At 35.6% G+C, this 24,275-nt stretch overlaps 1 protein-coding gene across 9 annotated transcripts in view; it reads left to right on the top strand.

The window, feature by feature from the left end:
- The window catches only part of TDRD3 (tudor domain containing 3), a 164,176-nt gene that overhangs the window by 53,730 nt on the left and 86,171 nt on the right, over window positions 1-24,275 (top strand). For 6 of the 9 annotated variants that reach the window (XM_048215525.2, XM_026493380.4, XM_048215529.2 and 3 more), the window contains 2 exons: window positions 1,062-1,146; window positions 6,473-6,538. In XM_048215525.2, the coding sequence (XP_048071482.1) occupies window positions 1,062-1,146; window positions 6,473-6,538 (151 nt within the window). Of the gene's footprint in view, window positions 1-42; window positions 126-1,061; window positions 1,147-6,472; window positions 6,539-24,275 lie in introns of those variants that run through there. The other 3 variants (XM_048215524.1, XM_044381854.3, XM_026493384.4) reach the window with 2 other exon arrangements.

Raw genomic sequence — 24,275 nt, 5'->3', positions numbered from 1 at the left:
TCGGGAATGAGCTTGAATTAGTTCTGTCAGACCAACACTTCTGTATCTTTTAAGTGGGAGAATGTCTACAACGGCAATGCTGGCACCAGCCCTCTGGTTAAAGGAGTTGATACTGATTATAAAAGGTGTGAAATGGGGGGTGCCTGGCTGACTCAGTTGGTAGAGTGTGGGATTCTTGATCTCAGTTGGGGTCATGAGTTTGAGCCCTACATTGGATGTAGAGATTACTTAAAATCTTTTAAAAAAGGGTAAAAGATGTGAGATGTTAATGGGCATTTGTACAGGTGGACTTTTGGGGGGATGATACCTGAATTCTAGAATTTATCAAAGAATTTAAAAATGTCTGAATTGGGCATGAATGGTGGGTAGAAATGATTCTCTCCCTGGACTCAATAATCTTTTTACTCTTAAATTAATTATTGTCTGCAACAAATGTGTGGTTGGTTTAGACTGAATAAAAGATCAAAAGGCATTAAGATAATGAGTAAAAAAAAAAACTGCAAAGAGAACAGGAAAAGCTAAAAAGTTGCCCATTTTTGTGTCACTTTGAGTCAGTAATATTTACTCAAGTGTTCTCAGGAATGTTACGTCCAAGAAAGGGGACTTGAGAAGATAATATGAGAAAGTAGCGGACAGAGGAAATTGTCAGAGATTAAGTTTAAATCTATGTTGTTTTTAGTTCTATTTTTATAGTACATCTCAAGTCTCTAAGAACTTCTGTATTAACAAATACTGAGTCAGATATTATATTTGCATAATAGTAAGAGTAGCTCATACATCCATTAAGAAGTATTTTGATATTTAAATAGCTTTTCTCAGAAAGCATATGGATAATTTTATTGACACAACATCCCTTTAAGGATACAAAAGAGGGAAAATATGCATCGCTCATTCTGTCCTATCAGAGATGATAAATAAACAGGGAATATCCAGAGCTCTTTCCTTAGTATTTATAGTAGAAGCTTTTTTAGTACAGAACAAAATTGCATGTTGACTTAAGAATATAATTTTGGTTAATTTTGATTTTAGGAAATATTAAGCCATTTATTTTATTTTAACAGGTATCTTTCAGATGAAGGCATTGAAGCTTGCACAAGTTCTCCTGACAAAGTCAATATAAATGACATCATCCTGATTGCTCTCAATGTAGGTTTTGTTTATTAACTTATAAACATTTTAAATCTAGAAGCTTTCATGAAAAATGTCTTACAGAATAAACTGGGTCTTAAGTAATACGGAGGACATCTTTTGTTTTTACTGTGTATTTTAAGTTGCAGTGATGTTTGTTGAATTCGGTAATCTCTTATCAGCCCAATTTTTAGAAATACATGTTTCTTATAACATCTATTATACAGAATCCAACAAAAAAGGAAAAAAAACACAATTAAAATTCCCATTTCCCCCCAGTGATTAGTTATAGAATTTCATAACATTTACAGTAGATATATAATAGCAGAAAATACTGATCATATTTATTAAAACAAATCACTTCATTAACATAGGAACTCCAGCTAGGTTATAGCTTTTTGACAGTTGTATCAAAATAACTTTTCCTGTTGATAAAAGTAATGTATATTGTGGAACACTTCACAAGACAAAAGTAAAATAAGGATATTAAGGCTGTCCATAATTATAGTTATGTTGTGTATATATTTCTTTCCAGTCTCTCTCCTTCCACCTATCTCTATAGCTGTATGTTTTCCATAATTGGGATTGGCTTTTGGATTTTATTGAAGAGTTATAAAAATTGTTTGAAATTTAGGGGTAAGTAAATGAATATTCTTTTTTCAACCTTGCAGTTACCCCATTGGAAGTATTTTCATATTATCTTTATAGTAACACTCTATTAAATTTATTATTTAATCTATTGAATTAAATTTATACATTATGATAGGTAGTCAGCAAAACCCATAAGAGAATTACTTATTCTCTTATGAATAAGAGAATGACAGATCCATCATATCACTGCAACATAGGTATAACGTGAAGCAGAAATGGCAGCAACTGATAAGAACATTTAAAATATAAATACATAGCTGTATACTTTTTCTTTTCACATTACTTTAATTTATATATAGTTAAATGGACTTAAACAGATCAAATTTATGTTTTGAATCCTGTCATTTTTTCAGCTTCTTTGAATTTTATTTAGTAAAACTAACAAGATCATTTATCGTTTCTGAGCTAAGAATGTAGGTTTTTAATGAAACACTAAAATTTTTTAAAGTAAGCTTTGGAAATTATGCATGTTGTCTATGACTACAAATGGAAATATTCCCTATACACTTTAACTTTTTTTGACTTGCAGCCTGATAAGTGATTTCTGCTTTCAAAAAATATTGAAAGAACTCCATTAATTAAAAAAAAAATTCTAAAGTTGACGAGGAAGAGATTTTGTGACAATCTTCTGCTCTTCTTTTTCTTATTTATATACTTAGCTATAATTTGGTGCGAAGCTTTAAATAAATCAAGATGAAGTATTTGTCCTATGTACGTAAGAGGTACATAAGGACCATTATTTTATGAATTAATTTGTCTTTATAATTTTCTCTGAAATACATAGTTGAATACTCCAATCCAAGCTATCGTGCCATACAATAGGAAAAAGAAATGGTTTTAATTAGGATGAAGTCTACACCAGACAGATAATTTACTTTTCAAGGTTATCACATTTAAATAAAGTCAGACATTTGTAGTATTTCTGTTGATTTTTTTTTTAACTTTTTAAAGACTAGGGGCTATTAGTCACTAGTTGAAAATGACTTGTATTATTGATTCTTATTATATATAACTTATTACATATTGGGAGAATAATCCATGCATAAGCTTTCTTGTGTCACCCTCCTCCTGTGTGGGACACACTGAACTTATTCCTTTATCTAGCAATGAAAATGCAATAATATATGTATAGGTTTTCCCCGCTATCCAAAAGTAGAGCATTCCTAGGGCATTCCTAGGGCACTGCTATCCAAAAGTAGAGCATTCCTGGTGACTCAGTCGGTTGAGCATCTGACTTGATTTTGGCGCTGGGTGTGGAGCCTGCCTAAGATTCTCTTTCTCCTTCTCCTTCAATCCCTCCATACCTTCCCCTCCAGCTCATGTGTGTGCTCTCTCTCTCTCTCTCAAAAAAGTTAAATTTAATTAAAAAAAAAAAAAGTGTAGGGTATTCCTGTGAAAACTTTTGTAAGCCAAAATGGTGTAAAATGAAGAAGTAATTACCATTAATTTATATGGAAAGATTTTAGAGCATTCCCAGGCCTAAAAAGTAACCTCTCAGGTCTTTCTGATACTTTAGGGCATATCTTGCTAAAGGATGCATGAAATAAATCAAGAGAAAGCACAGATGCTCACAACACAGTTCAAAGCTGTTGCAGCTTGATGCTGAGATGCTGAGTATAGTTCTAGGGAAGATGCTTGGCAGTGCCCTTCTCGCTGTTTGGGGTGTATTCTGTTTCTATAAAGGCTCACTGTAACACAATGGCTGAACACTATTTCTGCTTTTCTCCTTTTCCAGTAAAATGAAAATCTTCGAATTTCTTTCAGTTAGTGAAAACTCACGTAGGTTTTTTTGTAAGAGCAAAGTGGCCTAATATGAACTTTTGAAAAGCAAGGGTAACTGTACAGTGTTTCTGCCCACAGAAGTCCCCTAGAGACTAGCACCCAAGGCATTTATTGGTCTGCTTATAAAGGTACTCTCTGCCTAAATGAACAGTTCTAAGACTCCTCCCCCCAAAGCAGGTGTTCACCATAAATCACATTGTTTATACAAATCGTCTAAGCAGTGAACCACATTTACAGTTAGGAAGTGGTTCAAGTGCAAGTTCCCACATGCCAGCCTAGGGCCAACCTTGTAAAAGCAGACCCTTCTAAAAAGAGCAGCCTCTCAGCTGCTATGTAACTCATTTCTGTATAAATTTTTATGTTGAAAGGAGGGTTCTTAATTTTTTACTCTGTAGAATGGGGAGTAAGAATATTAAGAAGTGACGTTAAAAGCCAGCATGCAGTTTTGGGCCCAAATACCTGAATTATTCAGAGGTAAATTAAGTGATAGCTTGGTCTTAAATTACTGAATACCATGTATTAGTAAAAATTTAAAAGTAGATTTTTAAAAATTTCTTTTAAGATTCTGTATAATATAAAATGATTTGCCAAATAGCTATTCCATTGAACTTAATCAAATAAATAGTCAGGAATCTTTTGTATGTGTGCACATGTGCATGTGTACTTATAGATTAAATATTTCTCCTGCATAATTTTTTATGTCCGATATAAATGTATTTTTGGACCCAGTTTTACTAGTGATACTGATATAATGGCATCTGAATCATAAAATTGCCTTTGCAGAACTTATAAATTGATTTTGATTTTATGATGTTTAAGATTTGGTAAGTCATTTTCATCTTGCTAAAAGAATAATGAAATAATATTCATTATATGTGTGTATAGCACTTTGAAAGTTATGTAAACTTTGAATATATTGTCTCCCTTTAGCCTGATAACAACTTTATGAAATAGGCTTGGTGATATTTTTTCCATTTTATAGAGGAATAAATTAGCTGGATTTAGAGAATATGGGGCAGTGTCCATGGTCCTATTAGTTAATTACAGTTTGTAATGACTTAGAGTTTAGGATTTTAGTATAGTGCTTTTTTGACGTTATATTGATGCCCCATTTTTAGTTTAGTTTAGTTTAGTTTAGTTTAGTTTAAATTAAATTTCATAATTATTGCTAAAAACTAGAAATGAGGGACCGTGGTATATCATAAAATTTGTATATTTTCTGTTTTACATACATATTTAAATATTTCAGCCTTTGAGTGACTTCAGAATAATTCCTTTATTTTTATGAACTGTTCGTTGTATTACTGACTTGATTATTCATGTTCAGATGATAACAAAATGTATATCTTATATTCAGTAAAATAACATGATAACATTCATTAAGTGCTTATTACTCTTTGCAATTCATTGTACCAAGTACTTCATGTGTATTAACATTAGGAATAAAACAACCCTAATATACAGAAGGTCAATATAAGAAAATATTTTTTTCCCATCTGTTACTTAGTATTTTCAAAGTGAAAAGGCATGCATCTCGAGGTATGCTTTATCATTCTTTCACTCTGTTATTGGATGGAGGCTGCAAAGATGATAAAGCTAACACATTGTTACACAAGTGTTTTGGATTTGGGGCTTAGTTTGCCTGGCAGTTCCACTTGGTGAGTTTTAGCTTAGGAGTGACCCTTGCATTACATTAGGAAATAAAAAATGAATTATGGTAGTAAAAGACTGAAAAGATCTGTGGGGATTGTATAATTTATATGCTCATTTCTTAAGCTGACCACGTACTGGTATTTCAAATAAGAGGACATTCTATTATTGTAGGTGATGAAAGAAGACTATCCTACTTCTCTCCATGTCTTCCTTTTATGTTACAGTAATTTTAATCATCCAGTGTTTTCCCCTTAAGTCTAACATGAATTTTTGCCTTACAGTTTTTGTGATTAAATGCACTCTAAATCTATTTTCTTTTATTTTGCTCTTAAGGAGATGAAAAGCTCTTGTTATATTTTAAGGAAGAACAGAACAGTATAAATTTAGTTATCAGTCTAACCTCATAGTCTCAGTCATTGAGAAAATTTCTTAGCTTAACTAATTAGGCCTTCTTCATGAGTATTGATTTTCCTCTGAGCAAATTTCTTATCGTTTCTTTAGTTTTTACTCCTAAAGAGGACAATATCCTTGAAAGTTCTGCTTTTTTGTAAATTGTATAGTTGAAGTTTTGTTTTAATATCAGAAATGCTGTAACTTTATCTTAGTTCTTAATGTTTTCCTTTTTATGTTTTGCTTTGCTTTGCTGAGAAATATGTACTTCTGCACTTTCATATAGTCAGTCATTTGTTCACTAACTTTGATTTCTGTAATTTCAGCAAATGATATAGATCTTTACTACAATAGTCTTCCTATCCTTGCTGCTGCAGTGGTATTATTCCCTAGGATATTTGTATGTTATATAGCTTTGTTACAGGTATCACAGCCAGTAGAATCATGTGTTTTCATGACTCTTTATATGAATGTTATGTAGGATTCAGTTATCAAAAATGTATTCTGTTTATGTACTTAAAAGTAGTCACTTGGTTTGGGTTTGGGGCATTAATTTTTTTAGTAAGGCTACAGTTTAAAATCAAGTATTAGGTTTTAATAGAGAAGATTTAGTAAGTTAAGTTATCAAAAGGAATATAACCAGAATTAAGGCCTTAAACATTACTGTTCAACTTAAGCAGCATATGTGTGGGACTATGTTATTTGAAAAGATCGATTATATGCATAGATCTCATAATCAGCTAAAAGATACTGATTTAAATTTTATTCTACAGGCCTTAAGTAATTTCATCTTTTGTTTATGAGTGAGATTAGATTTAGATTTACTTTTCTCTATAATTAGATTTTAATAATAATATTTTTATTTTAGACAGACTTAAGGACAATTGGCAAGAAATTCCTCCCCAGTGACATCAATGGTGGAAAGGTAGAAAAGGTAAAGAAAAAAATTAACTTCCTAAATTATGCTAACTACAATAAATACGAATTTACTAAATTACTGGAATTATTTTTTGTCAATAAAGACTGCAACTGCAAAATATTTTAGAAGTGAATGGATCACAGAGTTATCCTTATAGTGACTTCCTATACAAATGGAAAATTATTGACTTGAACTTTTAAACTTTTGGTGACTTTTCAACATTAAAAAAAAAATGTTGGTTTCAGGAACTATAATTATGGCACACTTACATGTGAGACTTACCAGATATTGCTGGAATACAGGACAAGGACCTTTTTGTCCCTTTTAATTTTAGTTACCTATTTCCATGTTTATTTCATGAACTTATTTATATAAAATTATAAGATTGTGAGAGGATATTAGGAGCAATTTGTCAAAGCTGTGCGTTTGGTTATTGCTTTCATTTTGTACTACATATATATATTGGAGCATAATATACATAATATGATAATATGTGTATTATATATGTCATATATATTAGATAATTTCAAGCATACATATGTATATTCATGTTATGAATTTTTTCAGTCATCTTTTTAAAATCCAGGGATATAATTTTTAGATGACAACTACTCAGTCTTTCATTTCTTTTTTATTTATATTCAATTTCTTCTTTTTATTTGAAAATACATGTGAATTTTGTCAGCCAAGAATTTTATGTGCTATTGATCACTTTTTGAATTATTAAAGAACATCGTTGTCTACAATTTAAATAAATACTTTCAGTGTGCATATTTTGTTTTTGGATAAATAATCTTACCATTTTAACACTTCGGTATTTAAAATAGCTATCAGATATTTTAAATTTTAGATAATTGTAAAAGGTCTATAATGTAACAACATTTCTCACATTTTCTGAATATTAATCTGTTTATGTCAATGTTGGTCATATTTTGCTAGAAAAAACCATGAGAATTTCTAATCTACTCTCGTTTTTGAGATAGATACTCAGAGAAGAGGTCCTGTAAACTCCTCAGCAATTCATTTTAATGTTTAACAACACTCTGTGTCAGCAAACTTTAATTATATTTTAATCTAAATTTCTTATGCTGCAACTTAAAGTCCATAATGTCTTCTTGATCTTCCCTCAGGGGAAATGGAGAACATCTGCTTACTTTCCCTTGGGAATCATTCTTCATATACTTGAGGACTTGTAAATGTCATTGCCACAGGTTTCTTTTTGCTAAACCTAGTTATCTTGATTCCTTTGTTTATTCTGTCTCAAATTTTTCATTCAACTTCATTGTTCTCAGAGTTCTCCCTAGTTTCTGTACATCTCTGTTGTTGGTTGTGGTAGTAGTTCTCAGACTTCATTGTACACCAGAATCACAGTGAAACTTGGGTAAAACACAGATGGCCAGCCCCTCCCCTTCTACCTCCTGACTCTCCCAGTTTCTGATTCCATTGAAGTAGGCTAGAGCCCAAGAATCTGTATTTTGGACAAGTTTCCATGGGATATTGATTCTGGTCATCTGGGAAGCACACTTAGCAAGTTTCTGGATTATAGAACCCCAAATTAGGCAGCAATCTTGGATAGGTCTGATAAGTGCAACTGTTCTTTGCAGGAAAAGTGACTAACATCAAAGCAGTAATCCCCTTTGGAGGTAGATTAAAGGAATATAGAGAGGAGTCTTCAAGTTCTCCCGAAAGAGGCCAAAAATAAATGCTCACATGGTGTGTATTATTATTATATTTACTAAGTCTTGGATAATACCATTTTTAGCATTTGGTAATTTGAGAGTGGAAAGGAAGAATGGAGAGCCGATTGATCTGTGATCAGGTAAGAAAGATTGTAGGCCTGTAGTTAGAAGACAGTTAATCCTGGATACATTGAATTTACATCTTTTTTGTTCTAAGACAAATCGGTGCCCTTGAGAAAGGCACTGTCATCTGGAGTTCGAGACTGAAGTCTTAATAATTGCTTTTAGTTATCACTATTAATTTGGGAGAAATAGAATGGCAAAAAATGCAAGTAAATTAATCATTAATTAATATAGTAGTTTCGCTCGGGTTCTTTTCTCTTTCCTTCCATTCTCAGAACGTTATTTTGCAGTTTCTATGTTTTCTCCCTAAGGTTGCCCTTGACCTTAATGAAAAGCTTTCAGACAAATTTTAAATATGCTAAAGGGGAGTGGGGTGCCTGGGTATCAGTTGGTTGAGTGTCTGACTCTTGATCTCAGCTCAGGTCTTGGTCTCAGGGTCGTGAGTTCAACCCCCCACTCCCAGCATACTTAAAAAAAAAAAAAGAAAAAAAAAATGTTGAGGGGGAAGATGACTTTTTTCCAGGATTCCAAGCCTAAGCCACGTCTTCCCATAGGCAGTTTATGTTTGAGGTTTAGGCCATAAAGAATGTGAGAGTGGAGGGAGGTGTGGTGGGGAAACCATCTTTTGCGACTTCTTTTCTGAGTGTTTGAGGGCAGGCTTTGCGTTTCTTAGATATTACAAGGTCTTGGAACCTGGTGGCTTATAAGCTAAAAATTGTGGAACAAAGTCATGACAAAAAAGAAGTAAAACTATTCTTTTTACAAAACTGTTTAGTATTTTTCATATTCTTTTTTAGGCTTAATATTTTCCAGTAGTTATTTTCATAGCTTAAGCCTCTGAACCAAAGTACAGAATTATAAAATATAGGTTAACATAAAAATACTTTGTTACCAGTCCAGCTATGTGATGACCTTTTGCATTACTATGGAACCTTAAAAAGGAGGGGCTTTCAGGTCTGTATTTATTTTTTCCTTCTAAGTTTTAAAAATGATAGGTTGTATATGCCTTTTTAAACGTCAAAGTGTGTTTAAACACCTAATTTTACAAATGAAAGGGACAGGCTCAAAGCTTTAGTAGTACCGACGTCAACCACAAGATGGCTTTGCTGCCTTAAAATTCACAGTGAATGCCTTTTCACCATCAGTCTAGAAAATTAGATGTTTTTGAGAAGAAAAATAATTGAAAAAAGTTTTAAGTTATAATTTAAATAAAATTATATCATGTTTTATGTATGTTAATATATTCTGTGGTAAATAATACAATTTGTCAGTGTTCCTTCTGGTGAGTTATTATGATTAAACATGCACTCTTATTTTTCAGAACAATGGATTACTCTGAAACATTGATTTTACTGTGCCTTATTTATAAGTGTTTATTGACAAATATTAATAGAACTTCTGTGGAGTTTAAAAATGACTGCACAAAACAATATGTAGTAGACAAATACTCTTCTGATAACTGAAAAACAAACTGTTGACCTTACTTTTTTTTTTTTTTTTAATTCTCCCAGAGAACAAAAAGCTAAAAAGGTGAAGGATAGAGGTGTGGAAATAGGCAAATGATACCCTAGTAGAAGGGTTACTTTTGACTGGAGGGTCTCACAGTGTGTTCCTCATATTTCACTTGCTGTAATTGCTCTGAACAATTGAATAAGAGAAATTATGTTCTGTGCTATACTTTGATGTATAAATTGATGCTTTTCACAGGGTTTCTCAAATTTGGGAGAACCTATTCAAGATCATGGCTATTTTTCACTTAATAGGCTTTTATAATACCCTGTTTTTAAAACTTCTAAGGAGCAGAAACTTTTAGGTTGTCTTTTAGTAAAGGTACTACCATATTTATGATTGAGAAATTTTCTTTTTACTGCTGTTTATAAATTTTTCTTTTACATTAATTTTGTTGCTCTATGTGAATATGACTTGAAAAATTTGAGCTAGGGATGAGGGACAACCTTTGCAAAGCTGTTTTTTCCAGCGTCCCCAGTGCATTTGACTTGCTTTCCTCTTGATCCTTTTTTGGTGCAAGCTTCTGACTTACCAAGGAGAACACCGATTTCCAGCAAACTCTTCTTTTTCTTCTCCTTCTCCTCCTCTTTACTGAACATCTACTCTGCTAGATCCAATGTTAAGCAGTTTTATGCATTATCTTTGTGGTCTTCATAAAAACACTGAAAATAGAAATGATTACTGCCCTCTTTTACTACAGAGATGAAGGAACTCTAACTTTCTTAAAATCTGTCTATGCTGCCAGGCAAACTGCTATTTATTCTGCAAATCCCTACTCATATTCCACTTCTCTCCTAATTTTCTGGACCCTTTTTGAGCAGAATTAATTCTTAAGCATCAATATTTCCATTGCCATTTATACCTATATCTGCTTTTGCTATGTAACAAATTTTGTCATAGTTTTAGAATGTGTAATAGAAAGACGACAGACTTTGGTATAAGACAGATCCGGATCTGAATCCTGATTCTGCCTCTTACTAGCTGAGTGATGTTTGGCAGAGTACATTACCCTCTGCTCTCAGTTCTCATTTAAGATACACAAGTGATCCTATCACACTTTATAGATCTGGAGGTAAATTTAAATTATTGTAAAGACAAATGAAATACTGTGTTCATCAAGGAGTTTTGAATGCGTATTTATGCTAAGTTCAAGAGATGCAGTGATCAACAAGACAGCCCCTGCCTCATTGGAGCACATAACCTAATGAGAGATCAAGAAACTTACGTGTTCATATAGTAAAACAAGTATTATGTCAGAAGTACCTGTGATCAAGGGGCAGCCGTCTCAGCTTGGTGAGGTGGGGAGGTTGCTTTTCTTGCTAGACTATTACTTTTTAGAGATGTGCTTCTCAATGAGGTAGTAGTGGGCAGATTCCCATTTGGGGGCATATTTAAGATCTTAGGATGGGAGAGTGTATGTGTGTATAGGTATATATATATGTGTGGGTGTGTGTATTTGTGTGTATTTGTAGAAATACACACACACCCACACACATGGTATTCAGCATTATTATTTCTATTTGGAAAATTGCAAAAGAATTAAAAACCTACTTTATTGTATAAACTATGAAAAACGGAGCTTGACACAATCTTGGCTGATAACAATACATGGAAGATAAGTATAGTGGACGTTTGTGATTCCTAGAACCTGAGTTCTCTTCCTGTGTGTTTGAGAAGGTCCCATCTTTCGAGTCGTGGTGGTGGAGAAGAAAATGCGGAACACGCCTTTTCTCCTTTGCAGCTCTGCCATGCATATGTACCTCAGCTCTGCTGGTCAGCTGTAGCTGCTATGGACTTGGGCTAATCACTCAAATAAGCAGGAACTGTAGTGAACGCTCTCTGCTAGTAGTAGAAGCTACAGCAAGATTGAGTTTCAAGGGCAATAGCTGTAGCAGTACTGGGGTAAGTGTCCAGGGCCAGTGAGACTGATAGTACAAGCTGTACAGCTCGGTGCTTGCAGTGTGCTGGGTCCAGTTGTTACAGCTCATGAACGCTGTCACCATGTCTTCCTAGTTTAGCATTCAGTGACATCTTCTTGGGAGTTGAAATCAGCCATGGAAGTTGGCAAATGCTACAAATATTAAGGCTGCTTCTCTCCCCTCCCCAACCAAGAACTGTTTTACCAGCACACTACAGCCAACTAAGCCAGTTCTATGGTTTGATTATGAGTGTTTTTTCTCTGTGTGTGGGTGGCAGACCTAGTTTTTTAATTCTCCCGACATTTCTGTGAACTACCCAATGTCTTGATTTCAAAATATCATGTAAACTATTTGAACTATTTTAATGTAATATTTGATATATACAAACATATATGTTTTAAAGCGTAGTAATGAAGTGAGCACCTGTGAAGTCTCAGCCTGATAAAAGCACTAGAACATTATAGTACCACTCTGCCTACCTACGTGTCCTACCTATTCCTCCCTCCCACACCAAGAACTGATTGTTGTGAATTTTGAGTTTAAATTTACTTTTAAAAATACTTTAGTTACATATTTAATTATTCCTAAACAATGTGTTTTTGTTTTTAAGCTTTATAAAATGTTAACATATTGTTTGCTGTAATTTGCTTTGATCATTCAGTATTCTATGTCTAATAGGTGTCCATGTGGCATATACCTGTTATTCATTTGTTTTCTCTTTTATATGATACTAAACTGTGTAAATATACCTCAGTTTACTTATTCATTCTCTTGTTGATCGATATTTAAGTGCTTTTCTTTTTCTTTTGTTTTTATAATAGATGCAATACTTCTAGGAACAAATTTGTATATTTTTCCTGATGCATGTATGTAAGAGTTTCTCTGGGGAACATAACCAGGGATTGAATTATGATGTACTAGAGCTAAGCCAGTGTTCAACTTTATAAGATTATGCCAAATTATTTTTTAAAGTAATTGTTCCAAATTTATATTACCTTTAGTAGTATATGTGAGATACCATTAATTTGTATCACTTGTGGCACCTGAAATGATCAAATTTTTCTAATCTTGTGGTTGTAAAATATGTTATTCTTCCTTAGGATATTCTCTCCTTGCCCATCCCCACACCCGTATAAATTTTAGAATCAAATGATAAGTTTCTTAAAATATGTTGGAGTTTTGATTGAAATTGCACTGAATTTGCAGATCAGCTTAAAGATAGTTGATAGCATTGTGATACCAATTTATCAGTGAAATGCTTATAAGCTGCCTCTGTGAAGAGAAGAAAAAAGCCCTGATATGCAGCATTTGCTACTTTTTGTAGCAGAAGTGTTACTTCCATGGCTGATTATAAGCTACACCATGAAATCACTGGTGCCGGAATTGGGAAGAAATGTGCATAATAGGCTTTTGTGAACTGGTATGGGCTGCCTCTAGCACACTCCTGGATGTATCTCTTCATTTATTTAGTTTTTCCATAGTTTTATAATTTATTGAAGTTATATAGGTCTTGTATCTTTTGTAAGCTTAATCCTGGAGTATTTGATTTTTGTTGCTATAAATGGTGTTTTTAAAAAATTACTTATTTTTCTCTCTGATAATTGTATATTGATCTTAAATTCTGCTAACTTGTACTTACTATTCTTAATATTATATCTGTATATTCCTTTATGCTTTCTTTATAAATTTGCCTTTTGTTGACATTTCACATGAGTGGAGTCACCATATATACTCTCTTGTATCTGGCTTCTTTAACTTTGTGTAATGTTTTTGACGTTAATATATAAGTAGTTTGTTTCTGCTTTTTTTTTATTTTTATTTTTTCCAATATAAACATATATATATATATTTTTATAATAATTTTTTATTTTGTTATGTTAGTCACCATACAGTACATCCGTAGTTTTTGGTGTAGTGTTCCATGATTCATTATTTGCGTGTAACACCCAGTGCTCCATGCATTATGTGCCCTCCTTAATACCCATCACAGGCCTATCCCAATCCCCCACCCCCCTCCCCTCTGAAGCCCTCAGTTTGTTTCCCAGAATCCATAGTCTCTCATGGTTCATTCCCCCTTCTGTTTATCCCCCCTTCATTCTTCCCTTCTCCTACCCATCTTCCTGCTATTTCTTATGTTCCATAAATGAGTGAAACCATATGATAATTGTCTTTCTCTGCTTGACTTATTTCACTTAGCATCATCTCCTCCAGTCCCGTCCATGTTGCTGCTAATATTGGGTAATGTTCTTTCTGATGGCTGAGTAATGTTCCATTGTATATACGGACCACATCTTCTTAATCCAGTCATCTGTTGAGGGGCATGTCGGCTCCTTCCACAATTTAGCTATTGTGGACAATGCTGCTGTGAACATTGGGGTACATGTGGCCCTTCTCTTCACTACGTCTGTATCTTTGGGGTAAATACCCAGTAGTGCAATTACTGGATCATAGTGTAGCTCTATTTCTAACTTTCTAAGGGATCTCCACACTGTTTCCCGAAGTGGCAGTACCAACTTGCATTCCCACCAACAGTGTAAGAGGGATCCCCTTTCTCCACATCCTCTCCAACATTTGTTATTTCTTCTCTTGTCATTTTTTGCCATTCTAACTGGCGTAAGGTGGTATCTCAAGGTGGTTTTGATTTGAATTTCCCTGATGGCTAATGATTTTGAACATTTTTTCATGTGTCTGTTAGCCATTTGTATGTCTTCATTGGAAAAGTGTCTGTTCATATCTTCTGCCCATTTTTTGATTTTATTATTTGTTTCTCGTGTATTGAGTTTGAGAAGTTATTTGTAGATCTTGGATACCAGTCTTTTATCTGTAGTGTCATTTGCAAATATCTTCTCCCATTCCATGGGCTGCCTCTTAGTTTTTTTGACTGTTTCCTTGGCTGTGCAGAAGCTTTTGATCTTGATGAAGTCCCACAAGTTCATTTTATCTTTTGTTTCTCTTCCCTTTGGAGATGTGTCATGAAAAAAGTTCCTGTGGCCGATGTCAGAGAGGTTACAGCCTGTGTTCTCCTCTATGATTTTGATGGATCCTGTCTCACATAGAGGTCTTTCATCCATTTGGAGATTATCTTTGTGTATGGTGTGAGAGAGTGGTCAAGTTTCATTCTTTTGCATGTAGCTGTCCAATTTTCCCAGCACCATTTATTGAAGAGACTGTCTTTTTTCCACTGGATGTTTTTTCCTGCTTTGTCAAAGATTAGTTGCCCAAAGAGCTGAGGGTCCATTTCTGGGTTCTCTATTCTGTTCCATTGGTCTGTGTGTCTGTTTTTGTGTCAGTACCATGCTGTCTTTGTGAACACAGCTTTGTAGTATAACTTGAAATCAGGCAATGTGATGCCCCCAGCTTTGTTTTTCCTTTCCAACAATTCCTTGGCGATTCGGGACCTTTTCTGGTTCCACACAAATTTAAGGGCTGTTTTTTCCAGTTCTTTGAAAAACGTCATTGGTATTTTGATCGGGATAGCATTGAAAATATAGATTGCTCTGGGTAGCATAGACATTTTAACTATGTTTATTCTTCTGATCCATGAGCATGGAATAATTTTCCATCTTTTTGTGTCTTCTTCAATGTCTTTCAAGAGTGATTTGTAGTTTCTAGAATATAGATCCTTTACGTCTCTGGTTAAGTTAATTCCGAGATAACGTATGAGTTTTGGTGCTATTGTAAATGGAATGGATTCCCTAATTTCTCTTTCTTCAGTCTCATTGTTTGTGTATAGAAATGCAACTGATTTCTGAACGTTGATTTTGTATCCCGCCACATTACTGAATTGCTCTATAAGTTCTAATAATTTGGGTGTGTAGTCTTTTGGATTTTCCATATAGAGTATCATGTCATTTACGAAGAGAGACAGTTTGACTTCTTCTTTGCCGATTTGATTACCTTTTATTCCTTTTTGTTGTCTGATTGCTGTTGCAAGGACTTCTAGTACTATGTTGAATTAATAATGGCGAGAGTGGGCATCCTTGTCGTGTTCCTGATCTTAAGGGAAAGGCTTTCAGCTTTTCCCCATTGAGAATGATGTTCACTGTAGGCTTTTCATAGATGGTTTTTATGAATTTAAGAAATGTACCCTCTATCCCTACACTCTGAAGGGTTTTAATCAGGAAAGGATGCTGTATTTTGTCAAATGCTTTTTCTGCATCAATTGAAAGGATCATATGGTTCCTGAGTCTTTTCTTGTTGATATGATCTATCACACTGATCGATTTGCAAATGGTGAACCACCCTTGCATCCCAGGGATGAATCCCACTTGGTCATGATGGATAATCCTTTTAACGTACTGTTGGATCCTATTAGCTAATATCTTGTTGAGAATTTTGGTGTCCATATTCATCAGGGAAATCAATCTGTAATTCTCCTTTTTGATGGGATCTTTGCCTGGTTTGGGGATCAAGGTAATACTGGCCTCATAGAATGAGTTTGGTAGTTTTCCTTCTGTTTCCATTTTTTGAAACAGCTTCAGGAGAATAGGTATTATTTCTTCTTTGAGTGTTGGGTAGAATTCTCTGGGGAATCCGTCAGGCCCTGGACTCTTGTTTTTGGGGAGGTTTTTGATCACTGCTTCAATCTCTTCATAATTAATCAGTCTGTTTAAATAATCAATTTCTTCCTGTTTCAGTCTTGGTAGTTTATAGGTTTCTAGGAAGGCATCCATTTTTTCCAGGTTGTTTAATTTATTGGCATAAAGTTGTTGATAAAAGTTTTAATGATCCTTCCTATTTCATTGGTGTTGGTCATGATCTCTCCCCTTTCATTCATAATTTTATTAATTTGGGTCCCTTCTCTGTTCCTTTGAATAAGCCTGGCCAGTGGTTTATCGATCTTATTTATTCTTTCAAAGAAGCAGCTTCTGGTTTTGTTGATCTGCTCTACTGTGCTCCTGGTTTCTAATTCATTGATCTTTTTTTTAATCTTGATCAACTGCCTTCTGGTGCGTGGGTTAGGCCTGTTCTCTGTTCCAGCTCCAGCTTCTTGAGGTGAGAGTATAAAAACTGCATTTTAGATTTTTCTATTCTTTTGAGTGAGGCTTGGATGGCTATGTATTTTCCCCTTAGGACTGCCTTTGCAGCATCCCATAGGTTTTGGACCGATGTGTTTTCATTTTCATTGGTCTTCAAAAATTGTTTAAACTGATTTTTAATTTCCTGGTTTACCCAATCATTCTTGAGCAGGATGGTTCTTAGTTTCCAAGTGTTGAGTTTCTTCCAAATTTTTCCTTGTGATTGAGTTCCACTTTCAAAGCGTTGTGGTCTGAGAATATGCAGGGAATAATCTCAGTCTTTTGGTATCGGTTGAGACCTGTTTTGTGACCCAGTATATGGTCTATTCTCGAGAACGTTCCATGTGCATTCGAAAAGAATGAGTATTCTGTTGTTCTAGGGTATAGTGTTCTGTATGTATCTATGAGGTCCATCCGGTCCAGTATATCATTCAAAGCTCTTATTTGTTGATTTTCTGCTTAGGTGATCTGTCTATTGCTGAGAGTGGAGTGTTGAGATCCCCTACTAATAACGTATTATTATCTGTATGTCTCTTTATTCTGGTTAAGAGTTGGCTTGTGTATCTAGCTCCTCCCCTGTTGGGGGCACAAGTATTTATAATTGTCATATCCATTTGTTGGATACATCCTTTAAGAATAGTATAGTGTCCTTTTGTATCTCTAACTACAGTCTTTAGTTTAAAATCTAATCTGTCTGATATGAGAATTGCTACCCCAGCTTTCTTTTGAGGTCCATTGGCATGAAAAATTGTTCTCCATCCCTTCACTTTCAGTCTGGATGTATCTTTAGGTTCAAAATGAGTCTCTTGTAGACAGCAAATGGATGGGTCATGTCTTTTTATCCAAACTGCAACCCTGTGGCGTTTTATGGGAGGGTTTAGGCCGTTCACATTGAGAGTGATTATTGAGAGATATGATTTTAATGATGTCCTGTTGCCTGTGAAGTCTTTGTTTCTATAGATTGTAAATTTCTGTTCTGTATCACTCTTGGGGTCTTTTTACTTTTATAGAACCCCCCTTAATATTTCTTGTAGGGCTGGCTTGGTGGTCACATATTCCTTCAGTTTCTGCCGGTCTTGGAAGGTCCTTGTCTCTCCATCAATTCTGAATGACAGCCTTGCTGGATAAAGGATCCTTGGCTGCATGTTCTTCTCAGTTAGAGCTCTGAAAATACCTTGCCAACCTTTCCTGGTTTGCCAGGTTTCTGTAGACAGGTCTGACATTATTCTGATGTTTTTCCCTCTGTACGTAAGGATTTTCTTCACCCTGGCCGCTTTCAAGACTGTATCCTTGGATCTAATATTTGCGAATTGCACTATGATGTGACGTGGTGTAGGTCTGTTCTCATTGATCTTGGGAGGGGTCCTCTCTGCCTCTTGGACACAAGTGCTTGTTTCCTTTGCCTGATTAGGGAAGTTCTCAGCTACAATTTGTTCAAATATCTCTTCTAGACCTCTCTCTTTCTCCATCCCCTTGGGGATACCAATGATTCTGACATTGGAACGTTTCATTGAGTCAGTAATCTCCCGTAATCTACATTCTTGAGATTGGATTTTTTTTGAGCCAAGTTTCCATTTTTACTTTCTCTCCTACCATCCCATCTTCTGATTCACTAATTCGTTCTTCTGCCTCATTTACCCTGGCCATCAGAGCATCTAGTTTAGACTGCATTTGATTCATAGCATTTTTAATTTCTGCCAGATTCGCTCTCATTTCTGCCCTTAGAGAGTCTATATTCTCGTTAATATTTTCATTAATATTTTTTTCAAGCCTACACATCGTCTTGACCATTGTTACTCTGAACTCCATTTCTGACAATTTGGTTATATCCATATCCATTAGTTCTGTGGCAGAGGCCACAGACTCTGTAGCTTTTCTTTGTTGGGGGGGATTTCTCTTCCTCGTCATTCTGATAAGGAGAGGTTGCGGGGATGCCCAGAGCCCAAATTATTGACTAGGACCCAAGCAATGTGCACTTGTTTTATAGGGACCTTAGGGTTGTGGGCTTCTTGATTTTTCAGCCTGCCTTCTGGGGGAGGGGCCTGCTGTGCTGATACTCAGGCAACCCTGTTTGGGTAGAGTTGCCCCATCCTCTGCAAGGGGGGATGGGGATGGGCACAATGTGAACTGGTATTTTTGGGCTTTTGTTCTCTGGTGGCTTTCCCTGGCGGTTTTCTGTGACTCTTCTGAGAGTCAGAGCAGCAGTGGCCGTATCCTAGCCTCTGTCTCAGAACAGAGAGATCGCAGTCTGCTCTTCACTGAGCTCTCCTGGCCACTAACTCTGTTTCTGTCGGTGCTGCTAAGAACCCCGCAGCATCCTGGGATGTGCACCCCACAGCCACTCTCCCAGCCCTCGCTTCCAGGGCTGGCACGTCTCTGTCCTTTGTGCTTCTAACACCGCCAGCGCCCCAGGTTCCTGCGCGGCCTCCTGAGCTCTCTGTTTCAGTGTGGTTCGCGTGCGCTCTGAATCTCCAGTTTTCAGTCTTCCCGGTTTCACTCTAGTTCGAGTGTGCACTCCAGAGCTTCCGTTTTCAGTTTGGTCTCACGTGTGCGCTCCCAAGCTCTCAGTATCAGTCCAGTTCCAGTGAGCGCTCCGGAGCTCCGGTTTTCAGTCTGGTCGCACTCACGTTCCCAGGCTCACTGTCTCAGTCTGCTTTCTCCGCGGCTACCGGTCCGCGAGTCTGGCCTGCTCCCCAGTGCAGATGGCTACTACTTCCTGGCGCCCAAGCGGGTTGGCTTCCTCCCCCTTCCATTTATCTTCCAATATCTGTGCACGGATTCACGGCTCCCTGCTTCGTACCTCAATACTTAGCACTGGAGATGTTTGTTTGTAGAGATCCAGATGTATCTTTCTACGCCTTGGGCTGATTTCATGGGTGTTCAGGATGATCTGGTAGATGTCCAGCTCGATTCAGGGGACCAGCTGAAAAAAGGTCCCCTACTCCTCTGCCATCTTTTTCCCTAAACCTGTTTCTGTTTATTGCTGAGTAGTATTCCATTGTATGGATATACCACTTTTTTCTTTTCATTCACCAGTTGGTGGATATTTAGCCTGCTCTGCATAGTTCTTTTTTACTTTTCCACTGCTGATGAAAGTATGTTGATGTTTTTATTAATATTATCTCTTAAATCACTGATTGGCATCTTTACTCTCTGCTTCTTGATCAGTCCTGTTCAGTATCAATTTCATTAGTCTTTGCAGAGAACCAGCACTAGTCTTTGCTAAGCTTGAATTTTGTTTGCTATTTCATTAATTTCTCTTTATTATCTTCTTTCTTCTACCTTATTTGAGCTCAGTCTGTTGTTCTTTTCCTCACTTGTTAGTTTAGCTCATTAATTTTCTTCTTTTCTAATATAAGCTATTAATTTTCTCCCCCTGCTGCTTTAAATATATCCCAAAGTTTTACACATATTATTTTCATGATCATTCAGTTCTAAACACTTTCCAGTTTATATTAAGATGTATTTGTTGTCTGTTTTAATCATAAAATAATACCCTTTGTCTTTTTGTTACAGATTTCTCATTTAGTTATATTGTGACCAGAGAATTTGGACAGAATGAGAGCTGTATTTGAAATTTCATACTTACATTATAAATTTCAGGCTTACCTTATAGCTTGATATATATTTGTAAATGTTGCATATCTGTTTGAGAAGAATATTTGTTCCCTACTTATTAGGTTCACAAGTCTATATAAATTCTCTAGACCAGGCTTATTATTTTATAGTCTGTTTTTGATAATTTCAAATTCTCCAGGCCTTGGAGACTTAAATTTTTTTTATTTTATTTATTTATTTTTAATGATTCTCATGCTTTGTGGCTTGTTTCCTTATGAGTCTCTTGATACTTTCTTGTGATTTCACGTTTCTTGATCTTTCTATATGGGAATCGTGGGGACCTGAATCAGCAGTGCATTCCTCTAGAAGGAATACATGGAGCTAGTTGGGGTACTACTAACTTACAGTGAGTTGAAGTTTTGGCTAAGGTTATTATTTTTTTGCCTCTTTTCCTCTAGCCCAAAGGTGAGGCTCTCTCAATTGCAGGGTTGTTACTGCTAGAAGCACACACAGATCTTCTCTGGAGGAAAATGTCCACCAAATTGAGATTTACCATAGATGCCTGAATGGATAATGTGAGGAATGTTCTGAAATTTCTAATATTGTATAGATAGTTGTCTTTCATTCTAGTTTTCTTGAGTCTGATATTATCCTTATAATAGTATGGGGTCTGACAAATCACACTTTTTTTCCGCTGTGGTCTTTTCCTGCCCTATCCTCATGTTTATTAAAATAAAATTTTATTAAAATGATATTAAGAGTTGTTTTGAGAGGGCAAAAAAGTAGGTTAAGAAAGAGAGCATTATAAATGCTTTTTAGGGCTTGTCCTTCAGGCTTTTAAAGTAGCTAAAGCAGAACCACTATTCTTCCAAGGCAGCTTTCTGGAATCATTTGTCCAGTTGCTTGGATCCTAAGGTAGAGATGTGAATGGTCTAGTCAAAAATTTTTCTAGATATAAGTGAATGAAAAAAATGAACCCTAGGAAATTTTATTGAAGCCACTAGAAATGCTTTGAAAGTTGTGAAAAAGAATGAAATGAATTAAGATTTTAAGTACTTAAAAATACTGTGGAGGATGAAACTTTTTATTCTGTTAATTTTAACTCACTTTGCAATAATATTGGAAAATTTATCAGAACTTAATCATCCTCACTGATTCCTTCATAATTAATATACTTATAGGCCCTGGGTCTAGGGTTGATGGAGAATCTGATGCATATGTTGTTAAGTATTGATGGGGGAAATTTATTTCTCAAGAAAACTGATATTATAAAAAGAAATTGCTAGCAGATATTTCACAGTAAGTATCACAGACTATCTAAATTTAGATAGTTTCTAGGGTCCTAAAGAAAAATCTCAGTTTTCCAGGTGTGATCAGACTGTAGATAACTGGTTCCATGTTGTCCAGTCTTTGGAGAGTCTCATTGATAAACAGGAATGCTATTTAATATAATCAATAAAGTAATAAACAAATAGAGCCATTTAAATCTGGTATTCCATATCAGTTTATATGACTGGTTAGGAGTTCAGATGACAGAGATATCCATCTTTCTAAGGAAAGGAAGGAATGAAGCCTGGCCTTAGATAATATTTCTGGCAAATACTTGGTATCATTTATTATGATGAGAAATCTTTACCTGGAGAGACTATGATGAATTACTCTTACTTATTTAAACTTTTTGCAGTAATTTCTTTTACTTGTTCCTTATTACTCACGCAAAAGAGAAAATCAGACATTAAAGAAATGTTGGGTAGGGCGCCTGGGTGGCTCAGTCAGTTAAGCGTCTGACTCTTTATTTTGGCTTATGTCATGATCTCAGGGTTGTGAGATCAAGCCCCACGCTGGGCCCCACGTTGGGCTCCACGCTGGGCTTGGAGCCTGCTTAAGATTCTCTTTCTCTCTACCCCTCTGACTCTCCCCCCACAAAAAAGAAGAAGAAATCTTGGTTAAGATTAATCTTTGTTTTTTATTATTTTCATTTAAAATTTTTATCTTTTTTTACTTTGGGGTTGCCATTGACACTAGTTGGACACAGATTTTGAGGTTAATTTTCATTCAGTATTGTGGATGCCTTTAGATGATTTTATTTTATTTTTTAAGATTTATTTATTTATTTTAGAGAGAGAGAAAAAGAGAGTGCACAAGCAGGGGAGAGGTAGAGAGAGAGGGGAAAGCAGATTCCCCACTGAGTGTGGAGCCCAAAGCTGAGCTTGAACTCATGACCCTGGGATCCTGACCTGAACCAAAATTGAGCGTTGGATGCTCAACCCACTGAGCCACCTAGTGGCCCCACCTTTAGATGATTTTAGATTCAGGGTTTAAAGTTTCTACTACTGGTGTTTTTTTTAGGTCCCATACTTCTGTATTTTGTTTACTACAGAGTATAATAAACTGAATTCTGTAAACACAATAATGAAAACATTCATTATATCTGTTGGCTTATTTACAGAACATTTCTGAATTGTGGAATCACTGTTATTACGGCTTGATGATTCACATTGAGAAGTGACTATGAAAAGATTTTAGACTCATCTTTTAAGAGTCTAATAAATAGTACCTCCTTTTCCACTTTGCTTTTGAATCAATTGAGAAGTAAAGTATGGGAGATGTGGGCCAAAATATCAACTTTATTATTGATGAAAATTACTTTGAAAGATGTGGTTTAGTGGAGGGGCAAATGGACTCCTGAACCACAAACTTATATACTCCATGGTAGTGTCAATCTAGTGAGGAGACTGAGTAAACACCTCCTCCTTCAGAGCTCCTAACTAGATCCCTAGAAAAAGAAAGGTGAGGATGCGCCCAGTGTGAGCCCAGTATATAAAGTATATTCTTCCCAATCAGATAAGTCATTCCATGAGCAGGTATATTAGTTTCCTAAGGTTCCTATAACAAATCACCACGAACTTGGTGGCATGAAACTCAGAAATTTATCCTCTCACAGTTCTGCAGGCCAGAAGTCTAAAACCAATGTGTTAGCAGGTTCAGTTCCTTTTGGAGGCTCTGAGGGAAAATCTGTTTCATGCCTCTTTCCTAACTTCTGGTAGCTATGGGCAGTCTTTGACATTCCCTGCCTTATAGATGTGAAATTCCAATTTTTGCCTCCATCTCCACGTGGCTTTTATAGCCCGCATCTTTCTGTGTGTATTTATACTGTGTTTTTATTTCCCCTTACCTTGTAAGGACACTCATCATTGGATTTCCAGCCCATCCTAATTCAGGATGATCTCATCTGTAGATCCTGACTTCAGTTATATATGCAAAGTCCCTTTTCCCAAAAAATTTCCCAAAAAACTTTACAGATTCCAGGTAGATGTAGCTTTTGGAGGGGCCAATATTCGCTCCACTAAAAGGACTAGAGAAGCCAGGAGTTAGAGTAATTAATTGTTGCTTACTAGGAAATATTAGGAGCTGGGGGCAGGTCTTATTTCCTAGCATTCCCCAGCTTTTTGTTCTCATGGTCAACTAGGATGTAGGAGATGAACTCTCTATTTGTATCATTGACATTATCTTCAATTTATGTTTCTTTGGTAGAATCTTAAACCTACTTGTCTATTTTGTGAACATTAATGGTTAAAACTAGGTAATATAATCTATATATCCATTTAACCGCACACAAAAGGCAGTTTGTTACAACACATTGAAAGCAAACAAACCAGCAAAGGTGTCCTGTAAACTTTCATGGAATGTAGAACTCCCCAGTTCCATAAAAATACATTGTGATCTGTATTTCGTATGACCGAGTTAGGGTGCCCGTGTCATGCTGGATAAGAAACACCAGGAAAGTTTAATTTCTTTCTTACTAAGAATTAAACAGAAGCAAAAGTTTTCCTGTCACGATTCAATGGATATGCTCTCCCTAGGATGCATGAGTCTCACTTTGGAACACATAGATCTAGATCATCGATTATCTGATAGAACTTTTTGTAGTGATGCAGACAGCTTG

The sequence above is a fragment of the Ursus arctos genome, unplaced genomic scaffold (assembly GCF_023065955.2).
Source record: "Ursus arctos isolate Adak ecotype North America unplaced genomic scaffold, UrsArc2.0 scaffold_10, whole genome shotgun sequence".
Classification (NCBI taxonomy): Eukaryota; Metazoa; Chordata; class Mammalia; order Carnivora; family Ursidae; genus Ursus; species Ursus arctos.
This window is presented reverse-complemented; position numbering and strand designations above follow the sequence as displayed.